The 18984-nt window shown below is 37.0% G+C and overlaps 1 protein-coding gene across 14 annotated transcripts in view; it reads right to left on the bottom strand.

The window, feature by feature from the left end:
• The window catches only part of snap91a (synaptosome associated protein 91a), a 49820-nt gene that overhangs the window by 14382 nt on the left and 16454 nt on the right, over window positions 1-18984 (bottom strand). For 5 of the 14 annotated variants that reach the window (XM_077575235.1, XM_077575236.1, XM_077575238.1 and 2 more), the window contains 15 exons: window positions 15557-15699; window positions 14969-15044; window positions 14123-14225; window positions 11638-11731; window positions 11416-11527; window positions 11058-11164; window positions 10935-10976; window positions 9023-9084; window positions 8384-8396; window positions 7880-8049; window positions 7045-7139; window positions 6307-6321; window positions 5901-6101; window positions 2383-2460; window positions 1044-1283 (listed from right to left, as the gene is read on the bottom strand). In XM_077575235.1, coding sequence (XP_077431361.1) covers window positions 1044-1283; window positions 2383-2460; window positions 5901-6101; window positions 6307-6321; window positions 7045-7139; window positions 7880-8049; window positions 8384-8396; window positions 9023-9084; window positions 10935-10976; window positions 11058-11164; window positions 11416-11527; window positions 11638-11731; window positions 14123-14225; window positions 14969-15044; window positions 15557-15699 — 1551 coding nt within the window. The remainder of the gene's footprint in view (window positions 1-1043; window positions 1284-2382; window positions 2461-5900; window positions 6102-6306; window positions 6322-7044; window positions 7140-7879; window positions 8050-8383; window positions 8397-9022; window positions 9085-10934; window positions 10977-11057; window positions 11165-11415; window positions 11528-11637; window positions 11732-14122; window positions 14226-14968; window positions 15045-15556; window positions 15700-18984) is intronic. The other 9 variants (XM_077575240.1, XM_077575242.1, XM_077575244.1 and 6 more) reach the window with 5 other exon arrangements.

Genomic DNA, 18984 nt, shown 5'->3' with positions numbered 1-18984 from the left:
TCCGGTCCTCGAGGGCTGCAGTCCTGCAGGTTTTGGATGTTTCCCTTCTCCAACACAGCTGATATGATCAGCTCATCAGCAAGCTCTGCATAAGCCTGATAACGATCCTGCTGATTGGAATCAGCTTGTGTTGGAAGAGGGAAACCACCAAAACCTGCAGGACTGCGGCCCTCCAGGACCGGAGTTTGACACCTATGATCTAGAGGCTAGGTTTTTTTTTAGTGCAGTTTAATTTTCACGAGGCATGTTTTGGCCCTTCTATGTTTGAAATCGATGCTAATGGTCAGATGAAGGGGAACGTAAAATGCTTGTGTACCGAGTCAATATGTGGAGCAAGTAAGTGCCTCAATATTGTGTTATTGGAGATTGTAGGTTGTTTATAGATATTGCTGTCAAAAGCACAATATTGTGTTTTTATAGTATGAGCTCATTTTTTTTTTTACAATATTGTGACCTTTTTTTATATCACCAACCTCCCCACAATATCGTGATAATTATCACACCGTGACCTTCATATCGTGATGTTTGAATATCGTTACATCCCTAGTGGTCAAGATGCTTGCGTTAATGGCCAAAGAGAAAGAATAAAGGAAAATATCCACAGTGTTCCCCACCCATGAATATTTACAATCTGTGGGTAGGAGATGCCACAAGATGGCAGCAAAGCACTACTTTTGCTTAAATGAAGCGTCTCAACTCACTTCAACAAAGTTCCTTGGATCAAGATGGTGGGAAAACACTACTTTTGTCTAAATGAAGCTCCTCAACTGACTTCAACATAGTTCATCAGCACAAAGATGTTCTAAAATGGCGCCATGGCAATATTTGTATTACACTGGCCTGAGCATACACACACACACAAGTATGCAGGAGTTCACTGTGTAGAAATGTTAGCTACAGGGTGATGTTCTATTATTACCAATGTCTCTATTAATGACGTCTAGAGCAAGAGCAAGCACAAGCAAGATCACATCATCATCATCATCATCATCATCAAAATGCAGAGTGATGGGGAGAGCATAATGAGAGCGAAAGGACATTACCACCAAAGAGATCTAAAGTCGGAGCGGCAGCAGACTCTGTGGTGGTGGTGTCTGTGGTGCTAGTGGTGGTGGTGGTGAGAGAAGGGGTGGGGGCAGCGGCGGGGGCGGCGATGGGAGCAGCGATGGCCGGCGCCTCACTAGAGGTGGGAGGGGTGATGGCAGTGTCGACCGTGGGTCTCATAGCGAACAGGTCCAGCCCTGGAGTCATGTCCGCACTCCCCTCGGTTGTGGCAAAAGGGTCTTCAGCGGGAGAAGCAGAAGGGGGCGGAGTTGAAGGGTTAGGCGGGTTTTGATGAGAGAAGAAGGGAAGGGGGTGGAGGATTAAAACATGAATATATCTGTGAGGCAAGATGCTTGTGGATATAAACCATGAAAGAAAGGCAAGCGAGCACGCAAACACATCACTGGAGAATCACATATACAGAATATATATATATATATATATATACATATATATATATATATATATCCCATTTTATCAACTGACTATACTTTACTATAATTCTAAAGAAATTAGTCAAGTTAAGTCATCTTTATTTAAACTACACTCTAAAATTAAAACACTTTCATTTTGACAGCCCTACACACACACACACGGACACACACAAAGTATATGTAGATATTTTATATTGTATACATGTTTGGGCTGGGTATGAATTCTGATTTCCTCAATCGATTTGATTTTGATTCACAAGAGTTTAGTTTGATTTGATTACGAATTTTATTTCAACTCGATTCACTTCAATTCAATCCAATATTGACTAATAATGGAACATCAATTCTAAAATATCAAGAACATGATAAAAACTCCAGAAACATTAAATTCCAATTAATTTTGCGGAGGCAGTAACTGGTTAAATGATTTAGTTTATTAATGAAAGTAACACGTGTCATAATCAAAGTGTGACACAAACATCGACATCAGCAAGGATGAGATGAAAATATTTTCATAATTCTAATTCATCCATCCATCCATTTTCTTAACCGCTTATTCCTCACAAGGGTCGCGGGGTAATTCTAATTCAATAATTGTAAATATAAATTAAAAGATTCTGACTTGTTTTAACGTGCAATAAGCCAGGTCTTTCATAAATATAATAAAAATACTTATATATTTATATTAACAGTAAATTTCAAGAAAACAGTCAAATGTGGCTTTTAAAATTAAATTCTCTTATGAATTTATGGGGAAAAGAGATATTAAAATAACCAACTGATGGTTTTATGAATCGACATCAGGCTCGAAAAGGAAAATCAATTCGATATTGATTATTTGATTTTTTTAAAGCAAGCCCTGACACACGTATGAATGTTCTTGCGCATTCTTTTTTTCACCCACCAGATTCACCAAATGCATCAGTAGCAGGACCCGCAGCCACAACAGCAGGACCATCTCCTGGGGAAGGTGCAAACGCATCTAGGATGTCACACCAACACATGACCAAACAACATATGGAGAAACAGATGGAATGGACAAACAAAAATGATGGTCAGTATTAGGGAAAGGCAAAGAATACAAGAAGTATGCAGCCCAACAGTCATTTGTTTGACTGCACCACCATTTCCAGGAGGAGAGTTTTAAGGGGCTGCATAATGCTGCATTCGGTGAGATGAGGCAAGTTGTCACAAGTTGCTTGTGACAAGAGGGAGCATGTTAAGTTCAGGGATGGACAAGGTTAACTCATTCACTGCCATTGACGGCTATAGACGTCAAAAATTCATTTGAACTATTTCTATTAGTTTCCCATTTTTTCCCCCACTTTTGTTAACAAGAGTATGAAAACCTAGATAATTTTTTTTTAACATTTAGAACAGATATAAAATTTGTGATTAATCATGACTTCAATAGTTCAATAATGACTAATCGCAAATCTTATATCTGTGCTAAAAAGACAATCATTTTTTTCTAGGTTTTCATAGTCTTGTTAACAAAAGTGGAATTTTTTTTTGAAACTAATAGAAATAGTTCAAATGAATTTTTGACGTCCATAGCCGTCAATGGCAGTAAATGAGTTAATTCATCCTTTGACAAAGGTAGTACAGTCTTAGGATTTGGCAGGAGTGAATGTGATGTAAGAGACTTTTAAGTAGGCTACATCTTACATTTTGTTCCTTACAAATGCCTCTTTACCTATCAATGTTGCGTTGGCTGTAAACCTGACATGACATACTGTATAGCCAATAATAGCTCAGGAAGATAAAGATGACAAAGACATGTTGCTTTTTGTATGTCGTCTCAGTTCTAAATCTCAATTTTCAAAGCTTGTGTGTTAGTGACCAATTCATCTTCTTTACCCATTAACCCATTCACTGACAGACATTGACTGCCTATAGACATAAAAAATTTCATTTGAACTATTTCTATTAGTTTAACATTTTTTCCACTTTTGTTAACAAGAGTGTGAAAACCTATTAAAAAAATATTGTACATTTAGAACGGACATAAAATTTGTGATTAATCGTGAGTTAACTAGTGAAGTCATGCGGTTAATTAAGATTACAAATTTTAATCACCTGACGCCTTTTTTTTTTTTAAAGAAAAGATTAGAAGGCGTCAGGCGATTATAATCGTAATTAATCGCATGACTTCACTCACGATTAAACACACATTTTATATCTGTTCTAAATGTACAATAAAAAAAGTCTAGGTTTTAATAGCAATAGTTAAAATGAATTTTTGACGTTTATAGCCGTCAATGGCAGTGAATGAATTAAAAAGAAGAAAATATAACAAATTTGGAGCATCAGGCGATTAAAATTCTAATCATAATTAATCGCATGACTTCTCGAGTTAACTCAATGCAAATTTTACATCTGTTCTAAATGTACAATAAAAAAATTCTAGGTTTTCATACTCTTGTTAACAAAAGTGGAAAAAATGTTGAACTAATAGAAATAGTTCAAATTAATTTTTGAAGTCTATAGCCGTCAATGACAGTGAATGTGAGTGAACCATTTTCGAGTGATCTTTGAGTGTTTTCAAATGGTTTGACCTTTCTTCCATCTTTGGTACCGCTGCAAAATCTTTTGACTGCTCTACTGCTAAGTAAATGAATTTGAACTACCGTTTTTTTTTTTTTTTTTTAAATCAGGCATGAGTGCTTTGATTTAAGCATTACAAAAAAAAAAAAAAAGCCATAATAAAAGTCCGTATTAGTTGAGAAAATCATTGAGGGTGTTAGCAAATGGGGCAAAGCGGCATATCTGAAAAGTGTGAGTCATAATAACATAATGGATTCAGTGTAGCATGATGATTGAGAGTCTTAATTTAGCCAACAGGAGCACAAGTAAAATATCCTACAGTGACTCACATTTTTGCGATATACATACAAGGTTGAACAGCTGAATTTGTTGCTCTGTGCAACAAGCTGTATGATGGAGGAGAATCATGTCAGCGCGTATGTGCAGAGAATCAACAAACCATGACATGTAAAACGTTGGATAAAGGGCAAGGGTATGCAGGATGTTTTGCGAGTGCCTTATACGGGCTGGCAAGTTGATGCTTACATTTAAAAATATATAGGCTTACTTAAATGTGTTGGTTTAGCTAGTAGAAATAATACTGTAGTTCTGACGTCACTTGTCCTATACTCATTTTCTAATGTTTCTAAAAGAAGAAAATACAGTTTGCTGCTAAGCATTGTTAGGTAAAATTTTGGTTAATTATCAATTATTTAAAAATGAAACCAACTGATATTTCATTATTTCCTGAAATATTATTTCCTCTTTTGTTTTCATAATTAGGAATGGGTGAGTACCGATGCCACATATCGGTATCGGCAGCAATACCAGCCTTATTTTAAGGTATCGGTACTTGTGACGGTGATCGATACCAGTATCGGCCGCACTCTAGTGGCCGTTTTACAATCACAAACTAGAAATGAGAAATTAGAGGAATAGAAAATTGTCGTTAATTTCATGCAATTTTAAGAAAAAATATTATATTGGGCTTTATAGGTCTTTCTTTAAAATCATGTTTTTTTTTGGGGGGGGGGGTATGTAGTAGTGGTATCGATATCTAGTATCGGTGAATACTCAAGAGTTGAGTATCGGTCTGAAAAAAGTGGTATCGAACTCCTGCTCATAACTGTTCTTTAACTAAGCAAAAACATTGCTTTCATTTTAATATCACTAGTTGATTATTCATTAGAAATATTTGATTGCAGTGAAATAGTCAAATGAGGTATCTTCATTTTTGTATAAGCCACGTTCATTAGTTTGTGTCTTAAAATAATTCTGTTGTACCAAAAAAGCATTGCCTGATTTTCATGAATTCATTGGTTTAGTAAATAAATAAGTGAACAAACGAATGAATTTAATATTGTTCCACATTTACAGAAACATGTGGAATATTAATATTTTTTTTCCTGATAGGGATTCACAGCTCTGATCATAAATGACTACATTATTAACTCATTTACTGCCATTGACGACTATAGACGTCAAAAATTCATTTGAACTATTTCTATTAGTTTAACATTTTTTACCCCACTTTTGTTAACAAGAGTATGAAAACCTAATTATTTTTTTTGTACATTTAGAACAGACATAAAATTTGTGATTAATCGGGAGTTAACTATTGAAGTCATGCGATTAATTACAATTAAAAATTGTAATTGTCTGACACCCCTGATTTTTAATAATCTTTTTTTCCAATAGTTCCAAATTTTATATCTGTTCTAAATGTACAGTAAAAAAAAATCTAGGTTGTCATACTCTTGTTAACAAAAGTGGATTTTTTTTTTTGGAAACTAATAGAAATAGTTCAAATGAATTTTTGACGTCTATAGCCGTCAATGGCAGTGAATGAGTTAAAGCTTTGCGCAGATGATCCGTCTACATTTTGGACTGACTAACCTCCGAAAAGGTCGATGTCTCGAAGTGAAGCAGCAGTGGGAGCTGCGACAGGCAGGGAGGCGGGTGCTGGCATGGCTGCAGCATTAGCAGTGGCGGCTGCGGGTGCGGCTGCAGCCACTGCAGTGGCAGCTGCAGCATCAGTATCAAGCTCTTTCTTTGCTTGTTTTGCCTCAGAAACGCTGTTGCTGGCAGCAGGAGGGGCTACATGAATAATCCCGCCAAGCCACACCATAGCGCACAGTCACAACCCCCAGAGGAGGAAAAAGGAATTAGAAGACAGGAACAGAGTGCATAGGTGTGTTTTTTTTCTTGTGAATAATGTCGCAAAGAGAACTCAGAAATCTGAACTGTAGTTATTAAGATTGATAATATACTTGTAGAAAGTAACATGAGATTGATTACTCACCATCAGCCAAAAGGTCTGCACAACAAGAGACAGATAAAAAAAAAAGATGACCATAGATGGATGACAGCATTTAAGGATAACAAAGACAACAAACTGACTGAAAGAAAATGATCATTCTATTTGACATGCAATGCTGTATGTGCAAATGTTTATACAATATGCTGTAATTAGGGATGCACCAAAATTATTATATATTATCATTATATATGAATATTTAATTCCGTAACCACTTGAGCCAAGTGATGTTATGTTTCGCATACATGCGTGTCACTTCGCATTCTGTTCACATTTGAAGTCAAATTTGCTTTAGTAATGTGAAAAGATGAAATTGAACAAAAAAAAATCGAATTGGGCACCATACCATGCCTTGCATGTTGCGTGAACGTAGTCTATAAGTGCAAGCGGTGCGCACGATTTCATGGCTACTGGACAGGCAGTCCTCGGCAGCCACGGGGGGATTTTGGCTCTGGGCTCATTTTCCCATGTCATTGTATCACTTTTATTCCGTTTAGCGGGTCGCCGGCGCACGCTTGTGTCATCACAACATCCTGTTACGGCCATGTTGTTTCAGTGACGGAATTTTTGTGGATCCCTACAGTATATGTATACAAAATATATAGCACAATACAACATACAGTGAACCCCCGTTTAATGATGAACCCAGATATAGCATTGAGTCACTGTATATGATTTTTTAATCAAGCTCAGGAATTTTTCCGAAACAAGACAATTTCTCACCTCCCCATCCGGTTGTAGTAGAAGGTGCTGCAGTGGCACCAGCTGAGGACGAGGACATGGGATCTAAGTCCAACAGGAAGCCATCATCAAGGGCACTAGACCCACAAAAAGAGCAGCAAGCAGATCAATCGTAGTCAAATGTATCAAAACTAAAAATAAATACACACAAAATGACAATAAGAACAATCATTAAATTAAATTTTCTTTTAATATCGTTTAACTGCTGTAAATTTTAAGAACTACACCATAGAAAACAAGAATGCACATCCAATTCATAATAGGATCAATTTAATTAGGGGTGTGCCAAAAAATCGATTCTGATAAGAATCGTGATTCTCATTTAGTACGATTCAGAATCGATTTTAAATGTCCCAAAATCGATTTTATTTAAACTATTTTATAATGTCTTCCCTTGTGTGCCTTTATTGAGAGCGCTGTTCATGTTTTACCCGATTTGCCCACTTAGGGGCAGTGTGGTTCCACGTGGTCTGATACACTGTTAAGTTGTAGCCACATTAGAGAGTAGAAGGAAAAAGTCACGATCAAGTTATTCCAATAAAAGGTGGGTTTTTTTGCAGCGTGGAGTCGTTCTTTTGAGTGATAAAAGTGCCGCGAGTGGCGCGCTAGTTAGCATTAGCGAGTCAGACTGGAGTAGATCATTACGAATCCTTGAACATCTATAAATTGAAGCTAAAATCATTGTCAATCAAAAAAATCGAGTCTCAATCGAATCGCACACCCACAAATCGGAGTCGAATCGTGAGAAATTCAAAGATTCCCGCCCCTAAATGTAATGCTTAATAAATGTAACATAAGTTGTTTTAATGGCACTTACCTGCTAGCGGTAGTGGCGGGAGCTGCAGCGGTGAGTGTGACAGAGGGTGGCGGAGGTTTGGCAGGCGGCCCGGGGCGAGGAGGGGGCCCCCCAGCGGCAGCGGGTGGTGCAGGTTTGGGTGGTGCAGTCGATGGGGCAATCGTTGCTGAGCTGTTGTTGGCCACTGTGTCCTGTTTACAGACAACAACATGGTTCAGTAAGGCGGCATATAAATCAGAATGAATGAACGTGATGTGTACTAATACTGCATTTGTAATTCATTCTCATTTAGTGTATGCATAATGTATTGAGCATATTTTGGTTACATATGTGGGTGCCAAAAATACTAAATAAATGTATTGCAATATACAGAATAATTAAAATTACTTGTTAAATACAGTATAATGATATCATAAAACCCATGTATGTACAATTTCTTTGAGTTGAATATCAAAGTACTTCAAGTGCAAATGTGCCCTACATGTGTAACATTTAAGTACAGTGCTTAATATTATTGTGTCTTACCTTGGTGGGTGATCTGCAAAAACAACAATAGCATATAAGTTAGAAAACAGGCAGCGACATTACAAGTACATTATCGTAAAGAATTGTTTTAAGCATTCTGTGCTTTTAGACACAAACACAATCGATTTAAAACACATTTGATGTCATCGCTCTGCAATGTAAATTCATTGCACCTTAGACCCATTTCCACTTCAACTCAGGATTTTCTTATGCAACTTATGTGCCGCCTGCACTCCTTTGCAAAAGTGGATATTGAGAATAAGCAACACAGATGAATGTATAACTAATAACAATTACAAAATACGGATTTAACTTTGAGAAAAAATGTGTCCAATTGAAGCACATTTTTAACACAGAGAAGAAGGGGAAAAAATGTAAACATAAAAAAAGCAAGTAATGGTATATGAATTTACTACTTCTAGTGACAGAGAATACTTACTTATCCTCTCTGTATTGGATTGGGCAAAGATCAGAAGAACATAAGGTTACATTTTTAAGCCAACAAAAACAAATACAAAGTTTCATTAAAGCAGACAAAAAATATTATTTTATCTGTAAACCAACCTCAGGCCAACTACAATTACGGTACTGCGTTATTGCTAATTTTCTCATTTTTTTCCCAGAAACACAGAAACTTACGGCTTTTTCCCTTCCAAAGTGTTGAGGTGGGTCTCAAGTGATTCCAAAAGGCTTTCTGGGGCCTGTCGGGGGAAACAGAGAAAAAAAATCATCCCTCTTTACATTATTGTCATTTGTGTATACACGTCATTGCTCATTGTTAAACATCAGTTAATTACTTTAAACGTTAAACATTGGTTCATTACTTCAAAACACAAACCATATTTTCAATAAGCATTAATCAACAGATTGAAAATAAAGTGTCATTTTGCATTTGCCAATGCTGTTATTCCTTATTTTGTGCTTTGGATTTCATTATTTCTTTTGAGCTCTCTTTTGTTCAATATCTGTTTTGGTTCTTCCTAAGTATGACTAGATTCTCCGGTCCTGTTCGTTTTCTGTTGGGCCCCTGCCTGTTTCCTGTGCCAGCCAATCAGCTCCTTGTCAAACTCTGTGTTAAACTTATCTGTCTCCACTTGGTGATTAGTCTGACACAACTTGCTTTTAGTTTAGTTGGTTTTCATCACATTTCCTTTTCCTGCATGTCATCCTGTAGGTGGTCAGTCCTTATATATATATACTGTATATATATATACTGTATATATAAAAATGAATCAATTACATTGAACTAGCTGCTTCCATCACAACACAAAATCATAACAGTCAAGATGCAAAGCTTGCATCATATGCACAATAGGATAAGGAAATAAAAACAATGCCCATTTTTCAATTACCATGTCATTATCTTAAACACTTACTGCCCCCCCCCCCCTTCCCCAAAAAATAAAATACAAATAATAATTTATAGGACTGGCAGTAATTCAAAATTCAAATTGTTATGACAGGCACTAAATATTCATATCACCTCACAAATACACAGAAACGAATGACAACAGTACAGCTCAAAACGGCAATAATGGTCATCTTACTCTGTCTTGTTTGTACTATTGCGGCTCTCCATTAAAAAGATGACAATAATCACTGGCTCAACGATCTGGGTGACTGACACGTATTAAAACCGACATTTAATCCATCAGTCATATGGTAGTGTACAGCACGTCACTATCCACTAGGGGTGTGCCAAAAAATCGATTCTCATAAGAATCGCGATTCTCATTTAGTACTTTAGTACATTTAGTTAATTCAGAATCGATTTTAAATGTCCCAAAATCGATTTTATTTCAATTAATTTATACTGTCTTCCCTTCGTTTGTGTATGCCTTTATTGGGAGCGCTGTTCATGTTATACCCGATTTGGCCACTTAGGGGCAGTGTGGTTTCACGCGGTCTGATACACTGTTAAGTTGTAGCCACATTAGAGAGTAGAAGGAAAAAGTCACGATCAAGTTATTCCAATAAAAGCATTTTTTTTGCAGCGTGGAGTCGTTCTTTTGAGTGATAAAAGTGCCGCGCTAGTTAGCATTAGCGAGTCAGACTGGAGTAGATCATTCCGATTCATTAAACATCTATAAATTGAAGCAAAAGTTATTGTCAATCAAATCATTTTGAATAAAAAATCTTTCTTAATCGAAAACCGATACTGAATCGAATCGCACACCCCAAAAAATCGGAATCAAATCGAATCGTGAGACATTCAAAGATTCCCACCCCTACTATCCACACTATTATCAAATGTGTGTAATTCTTTGAAATCTTACTAATTTAGTCATTTCCATGAAAACGAGCGATACAAGTCGAGAGCTTTAAATTTCGGCTGCTTGTACTAGGTTAAGAATACAGTTAAGTACATCCAGTCATGAAAATAACAAATACCTCCTTCATCTTTGAAAAATACCCTTCAGACATAGCGTTGAAGAAAGTATGACTGTAATCATTTTTAAAGGAATTGTGCTGAATTTGTGCATGTAGTGTCGCACCACGCATTGGTTTGGCATACACCAATAAAAAACCTATACAGTAGTAACAAACTTACTTGAGTGAGCTCCGGGATGTCATTTTTATCTATTCCCACTTGCTGGAAAAACAAAACACACATTTCAGCATATAAGTCATGACTGCTAAGTAACTCAGTGCAATGTGCACATCAGCATCTTACCTCTGCAATTTTGAAGAATTCCGATACCCGAGTCATGCGAGTCAGAAATCTTTTGTAGATCTCGAGCCCATCTTTACACTGGCTTCTCTTCATCTGGAAAAATTTCTCTAAAAGATAGAGTCATGGTGATTTTAGAATACATGTATTGAGTGGTGGTTTTAATTTTTGGGCAACGATCAACTCTGTAATAACAGATTCTGGCTTGTCGTTGGTAACTAAGTATTAACCAGCAGGAAAATGGAGGAAGAAAGTCGAGAAGCTGATACACGAGAGTACTTAATCAGTGACCCTCTACATGTTGGGATAATTAACATGCATTTGTTGACAAAGAAAACAAAGGTGAAGAGAAACGCTGTACCTAAGAGATTGATGATGCCATCATTGTAGCAAGCATATAACTTGATCAGGTCTTTGAACAGTAGAAGAAAACAAGCATTTATCACTCCATTGGTTAATTCTGGTTGGTGTGCCTTTGGACGGAATTGCAATTGATTAGATGAAATCAATATGCATTAAGTGATGTGACTAGTCAAGGAGGTCACTTTTTGCTAAGTGTTCCCATCTAGTAAATTGGACTCACATCAAAATCCAGCAGTGCATCAATCTGACCCTGTAGGATAGGCATTCCTTTTAGCAACTTCTCTACTGTCATGGTCCTCATTGCTCCTTCAGCTCTGTAAAGGAAAGGCAAAATAAAACATTCTATGTTATAGGGGTGTTAGAAAAAATCGATTCGGCAATATATCGCGATATTACAGCGCGCAATTCTCAAATCGATTGGATATGCGGCCGAATCGATTTTTAAACATCGATTTTTTATGGAAATGTTTAACAAAACGTCTTACTTAGGGTTAGCATTCACACATTAAGCATGGAAGAATGTTATATTAATGGAACATTAAGCCTTAATATTTTATTTCAGCGCTGTTCAAACATAAAACAAGACTGCTACCTTTGTTAAATGCAGTGGCTCAGTTATAAGCCTAAATTTTCAGATAAATAAATACATTTTCATACAAATCTTACAGTTTACTGATTAGTATTTTCTAAATTTGAGGTAAAAAAAATCACAATAACCAACTTATAGATTTGTATCAGGATTAATCGGTATCGAATCGAATCGTGACCTATGAATCGTGATGCGAATTGAATCGCCAGGTACTAGCCAATTCACACCCCTACTTTATTTAAGGATATTTTAAATCGAGGATCTGAATTTTAAGCATATGGGACCTTGCAATTTGTATATTTATAAAAACAATCTGTCATAATGATAACCATGTGGTAAAATGTCTGACACCACAAAATCCATATGTCGTCGGCATGCATCACATGCAAGCATAAAATGATCTGCACTTATTCGCAAGTGTAATGTGTAAAATTTAGGTTCAAGGCTGAAAGAGCCCCGCCCCCGGTTGTCATGGTAAAGCAAAGCGTGTGTTGTTTAAGAGCACAATAAAGCTGAAGCTCATTTCAAATAATATTCTGCTTAAATGGTGGATCGGGGGATGTCGTTAATATTTGTGGCAGCTATGTGAAGTCCTGGCTCAAATTGAGGCAGAGGTGGTATCATCCTGACTATGATGGGTGACTACTAATTCCTGCTATCGGTACCAATACCAGTCTTATTTTAAGGTGGCGGTGACCGATACCATGGCGGACGTTTTACGATAAGGGACAAGAAATTCGAAATTATATGAATACAAAGTTGCCATTAACTTCATGCAATTTTAAGGAAAACTAATATATTGGGATATATATATAGGTCTTTCTTTAAAATTAACAGTCATTTATGGGAGGGGAATTTTATTTACTAGTGGTATCAGTAGCGGTGACTACTCAAGAGTTGCGTATTGGTCTGTAAAAAAAGTGGTATTGAACATCTCTAATCCTGACCATGCGCCATAACGTGCAAGTATTCTGCTAATTAACTGACTGGCTTTCATTTTTTACAGGCAACATAATAATTCCATATTTCAATAATAAGAATATTAGTTCCAATAATAATATGGCTATTATTAGGGGTGTTAAAAAAAACGATTAGGCAATATATCGCGATATTACAGCGCACAATTCTCGTATCGATTCAATATGCAGCCGAATCAATTTTAAAGGTCAACTTTTGATGGAAATATTCAACAAAATGTCTTAATTATAGTTAGGGTTCAAACTTTAAGCATGTTAGAATGTTATATTAATGGAACATTAAGCCTTAAAATTTTATTTGTTTGTTTGTTAAATATGGTGGACCACAGTTATAAGCCTGAATTACATTTTCTTACAAATCTTACAGTGTACATGTACAAGTTTATTGATTAGTATTTTTTAAATTTGAGTAAAAAAAAAAAAATCACAATAATTGACCAGTCCAGGGTGTACCCCGCCTACTGCCCGAAGCCAGCTGGGATAGGCTCCAGCAACCCCCGCGACCCTTGTGAGGACAAGCGGCTAGGAAAATGGATGGATGGATGGATGATTTATAGATTCGTATCGGGATTAATTGGCATCGAATCGAATCGTGACCTATGAATCATGATACAGATTGAATCGCAAGCTACTAGGCAATTCCCAGCCCTAGCTATTATCATGTTAAAGCATTCATTCATTATCAGTCACTCAGGCTGGAGGTGGCGAGCAAATAAGGTGGAGGTGGCCGCCTCTGAATTTTGCACACAGGAAAAACCCTGGAGATGCTTTTGTTATTAAGGGCTATATGAATAAACTTGTCTCGACTTGACTTGGTCATTTGAAGCCTTGACATTAACGTGTTTCTATCGGTGATAGTATTCACCATGCATATTGGAACTCCTTTCCATCATTTGCAATTAAGTTTATGGGCTAATTCATGGGACTAACTGACACTGGCACGTCTTCTGTGAGGTTGCATAGTATGATAATCTCTAGGTTGAAACCATCTTTTGTAAAAAAAAAAAAAATAATAAATTGGAGTTGCACGGCTGGCAGATTTGCATCTTTAACTGATAAATTTCAAGGCTAAAAATCGCTAATATTCTAAAACATTTCATGAAGCAGGGTGAAGAAATGACAGAAATGAGAAACTGTACCCTTTCTTGACTCTGACAAAATCGAAAGACATCTGTCTGTAGGCGAAGGACTTCTCGTTGAGATAACGGCTGTAGCGTCTGATAAACGTGGACATGTCATAGCCTGAGAAAGACATAAACATGCGCACCCACACATAAATGTATGCCCGATACTGGAGGAGCGAGGCCTCCACATTATAACTTATAATAGTACAACCAATGGAAAAAATCACAAAAATTTTGTGAGAGTGTAGCTTTGGAAATATAAGGTTTTTGACATTTGTATTTGACATACTGCTCGACAATTACACGGGAGTTACAATTAACTGATTCACTGCCATTGACGACTATAGACGTCAAAAATTCATGTGAAGTATTTCTATTAGTTTAAAAAAAAATTCATTTAATTAAATTTGTTTATGAAAACCTAGAATTTTTTTATTGTACATTTGTAACAGATATAAAATTATCATGCGATTAATTACGATTAAATGCCCCTTATTTTTATTTTTTATAATTAGGCCTAAGGAGATTACAATTTTTAATTTGTAATCAATTACATGACTTCACTAGTTAACTAACAATTAATCTGTTCTAAATTTACAATAGTTTTTTTCCTAGATTTTCATACTCTTGTTAGCAAAAGTGGAATAAAATGTTAAACTAATAGAAATAGTTCAAATGAATTTTTGACGTCTATAGCCGTCAATGGCAGTGAATGAGTTAATGATAGTGATTCAACTGCGACAATCTAAAAAAAAAAAGCAAAAAAAAAAAAGCAAAATAAAGTATTAATGTATCCTGTTTGGGATCAATATCACACTGAATAAAAATTAAGTGGAAGACGGGGCGCTGAGCAACACCCACCATGGGAGCCTGTTTTGTCCAGAAAGTTGGCGAGGTTGAACAAAGAATTCCTCGATGAAAGGAACTGCAGAAATTTCTGAAAGAGCACACACACAATATTAGCTCAATGTACAAGGAAGTGTGGTTAAGTCAAATGCATGATAATTTGACACATAATACTTTGAATTGACTGAGACAACCCAATAGGTCCAAATTTGCTTTTTTTTATTTTTTTTTTACATAGTTTACCAAATTTGCGATTTTTTTTTTTTTTTACATAGTTTACCCCTCCCATCCACTTAAACCCTTTCAAAACACACTTACATTTATTAGGAGACTTTTTAAACACATCTAAATTAATTTGAACACCCAAAAAAATGTAAGCATAAAATGTACAGAAAATACTGGACGTATGTATAATAGTTCCTTTTTAAGAGGCTGGACTGATGGGGTGGCATGCGACTTTGTGACCACTTTTACACCTGTTGCCAACAGTGCTCGCAATCTGTTTGAATGTGTGGACAGGCAATTAAGCCTCTGCTATTTAGGATCTTACTAAATCCGGCCCTTTTGTTTCTTAGCCTGGAGAGTGCATGTGTGTTTTCTCACCTCGTTGCCATGCACCATGAGGTGGTGTGTAGTAATCAGTGCCTTGAAAACCACCACCCAACTGGCATTGCCCGCCCTCTCTATCAGTGTATCGGCCATCTGAGGAACGTTCACGTTGGTGTCCTGGGAGGCCTGGACCAGGTCTGGGGAATTACAGAAGAAAGGAGTTTAGATGTCTGGTCGGTGCTGGATTTCACTTTCCTTTCTTTGGTCCTTCCTCGGGTCTCCTGACGGCCTCACGGCTCTGGCTGGGTTCTGAAGTGTTCGGTTTAGGTGAACGGTATGGGATTTTTTAAATAGGTTTTAGGTGAACTAATGAATACACACTCACACGCACGCACACACGCACATACACATACAAAATAAAAAATAAATTAAAAAAAAGAGAGAGAGCAATGATGACATGTCAAATCGGTAAAATTGCAGAATGAACAATACTGAGCTCTCCAGATAAAAAAAAAAAAGGAATTTAGATGACGGATAGCGCAGGTGGAATGCGCACTTATGCAAATCAAGACAACGGGAACAAATGCAGTGATTCTGATAAGGATGAGATGGAAGCTGCATAGACATGGCCTATTGGAAGGTACCAGAATGAAATTAACAGCTGCTTAAATGAGAGATTCACTCTTGTATGCATCATTAAACATGCACTTGAAGACCTTTACACCATTGCTTTCATTTTCTGTGCCAAATAACTCAGTTTTAAGATCTGGCTGGGGTATGGATCTTTATTGGAACATCTTTGAGAGTTTGCATGTTTTCTTCGTGCTTGATTGGGTTTTCACCGGGAATTCTGGTTTCTTACTACATCCCCAACAGTCTTCTTAGGTTAAGACTCGATAGGTGGCCTAAAGTCTAGCGCTAAATGCAGTCTAACTGTGTACATGGGTGGAGTTTTCATTCTTTTGGTATTTTGTTAGATTCCCCGGCATTTGTACCATTGCGGGATGGAACGTAGCCGACTCCCGGCCAATGGAAGCGTCTCCCCTCATTCCCTTTAAAATCAGCACAGTCCTTGACATTGCAGAAGCAGAAATTGACTCACTGGGGTTCATACAGGACACTGGCGCCCGCAAAGTACGTTCATAAAGTGCAAGAACCCCCCTTGCGAATGATGCAATCGGATACGCATGTGTACTGGGAAACTGGAGACCGCTTTATATTAAAGCTGATAATAATCAATACATTCAATGAATTTATCTCTACAATGATTCAGAGGGTTGACTGGCACGTTCTTGTCATTTTATAAACAAAATTCGGTGACATCCACCACAGAGTGCACAATCCGTCTGCCTGCACCACCTGCGCCACAACATAGACCACCTCCGAGCTGATCAAAAGTCTTGTCTACTTTTTGTCACCAAATTGGCAGGTACGCTGGTGGCGTGTAATAGAAAATGCCCTTGGTCCGCCAGCAAGCCTAATGAAGCACTGTACGGTCTCCTTAAATTCACAAACACGCTAGACTATATTTGCCGCGGCAGGAAAATGAAGATGCACCCGTTTTTTTGTGTGTTTTTCACGCCGGTGTAGGAGCACCTGCCTACCAAAATAGGGCCCCAAAAGGGTTATTAGTGTCAAAGTGAGTGTGATTGATTGCTTATTCTGTTGTAGCGCCTTTCTACCATGACTAACTATGAGAGGTGACTGACTAACTTGAGTTCTGTCTTCTATAAAGAATATGTACATTTACAAATTAAGTCCCTGTGTTTATCATATCATGTGCACGTATTTAAGGTTTTGTTAAAATGTAATAAATGGCACTTTAAAAATCTACTTTTTCTCTTAGAGGACCCATATATCTTTTTATATATATATTGCTGGACTTCAAAATCATGTAATGCACAATCTATATTTTTTTATGTATTTCATGTGCTATTATACAAAACACATTTCAACTGAAAATATTATACAACAAATAAATCATTTGCGCTTTAATAACATGAACCTTCTAAGACTGAGAAACCCTATAAGTTTATTGTTGGTCAAGGATTTTTCAATTTTAGCACAATTATGATTTATTTATTTATTCATTCATTCATTATTTTATTATTACTTACAGAACGTATATTCATTTGAAAATACTGCGATATTTCCAACTTGACTTGGTGACACATGATTGACTGGCTAGTTGTGTTTATATCACATCTCACCCAAAGTTATGTGGGATAGACTTCATTTACCCACGACCCTAATGAGCACAAGCAGATTAGAAAATTGATAGATGGGTGTCATTTTTAATACGTTGTTGCGTTCTTTTTTTATTTTATATGTACTCCTATGCTTCATGCCGTTTTTGCCTATTATTGCTGTAACACTTGATTTCCCCCTACGGGGATGAATGAAGAATGATCTTATATTTTCTTAATAGCACCCGCAGAGGGACAATGGGAGATTCCACTGGAATACCAACGTCTATTATTAATAAAGCATTTTCACTGAATAATCAAGAGGAATAGATATAATGCACAGTTGCATGTCACTGGTGTGATAATCTGCAGTTTTTTTTTGTCAAGACAAACATTCAGTGCCATGTTTGCAATCTTTTTTCTTTTCCTTTTTTTTAAGTGTAAATATGCTCCAAATGAGGCCTAATAATGCCTTATTTCAAACTAATGATTCTCAAGGTCAACTACATTACTGCAATATAATGTTGGTCTGATGGTGGTACTTGGTGAGCTAGCAATTGTTCTAGGTGGTACTTTGAAAACCATTGCTTATATGTATAATCCTCGGTGTATGAATAAAAAGGTGTGAATTGTTAACCCATTATCATCAATGCACACGTTTATCCAATTCCAATTATCCTGCTCATGTTCACATGTCGGGTGAGAGGCAGGCTAAACTCTGGATTGTGCTTGTTGCAAACAAAATATGTTCAAGGTCACTTCTGAGTCAAGCCTATAAGTCAACCATGTAGTCTTCAGAATGCAGCAATAAATACTGTTGTCTGTAGTGATGCCATAAATACACACCCATTCTACACAACATAATAAGCCCGCCAGGCCTGATGAGTCAGCAGCCTGCACCGTCCCACACTTCTCCTGTGTGTCTCACTCTTTACTTCCCACTGAGGCTGGCAGACTGTGGCACTGTTTATTCCACCACTACCAACCAATGGCTGTACAAAGCTGTGCCACACCATACTGACACACAAGGTGTAGCTCTAACCCGGCATTCTGATTGGTCAGTTAGATATGCATACTGTTATGGGTTGTGGCATGATTGCCCAAATGTTAAACGGATCTATTGTAATTGAGAGAGTGCATCATTTGATATATATTCACATTATGATACTTTTAATTCACTTAAGAAAATCTACAATTATCACGCTTTGTGTTTGTGAAATATGAGCTAGTGAAAGAACTGCACTCAGGACACTCAGGCAGGTCGGCCACAGCTCACTCACATGCAGACTTATTGAT

This window comes from Vanacampus margaritifer, chromosome 9, assembly GCF_051991255.1.
Source record: "Vanacampus margaritifer isolate UIUO_Vmar chromosome 9, RoL_Vmar_1.0, whole genome shotgun sequence".
NCBI classification, from domain to species: Eukaryota; Metazoa; Chordata; class Actinopteri; order Syngnathiformes; family Syngnathidae; genus Vanacampus; species Vanacampus margaritifer.
This window is presented reverse-complemented; position numbering and strand designations above follow the sequence as displayed.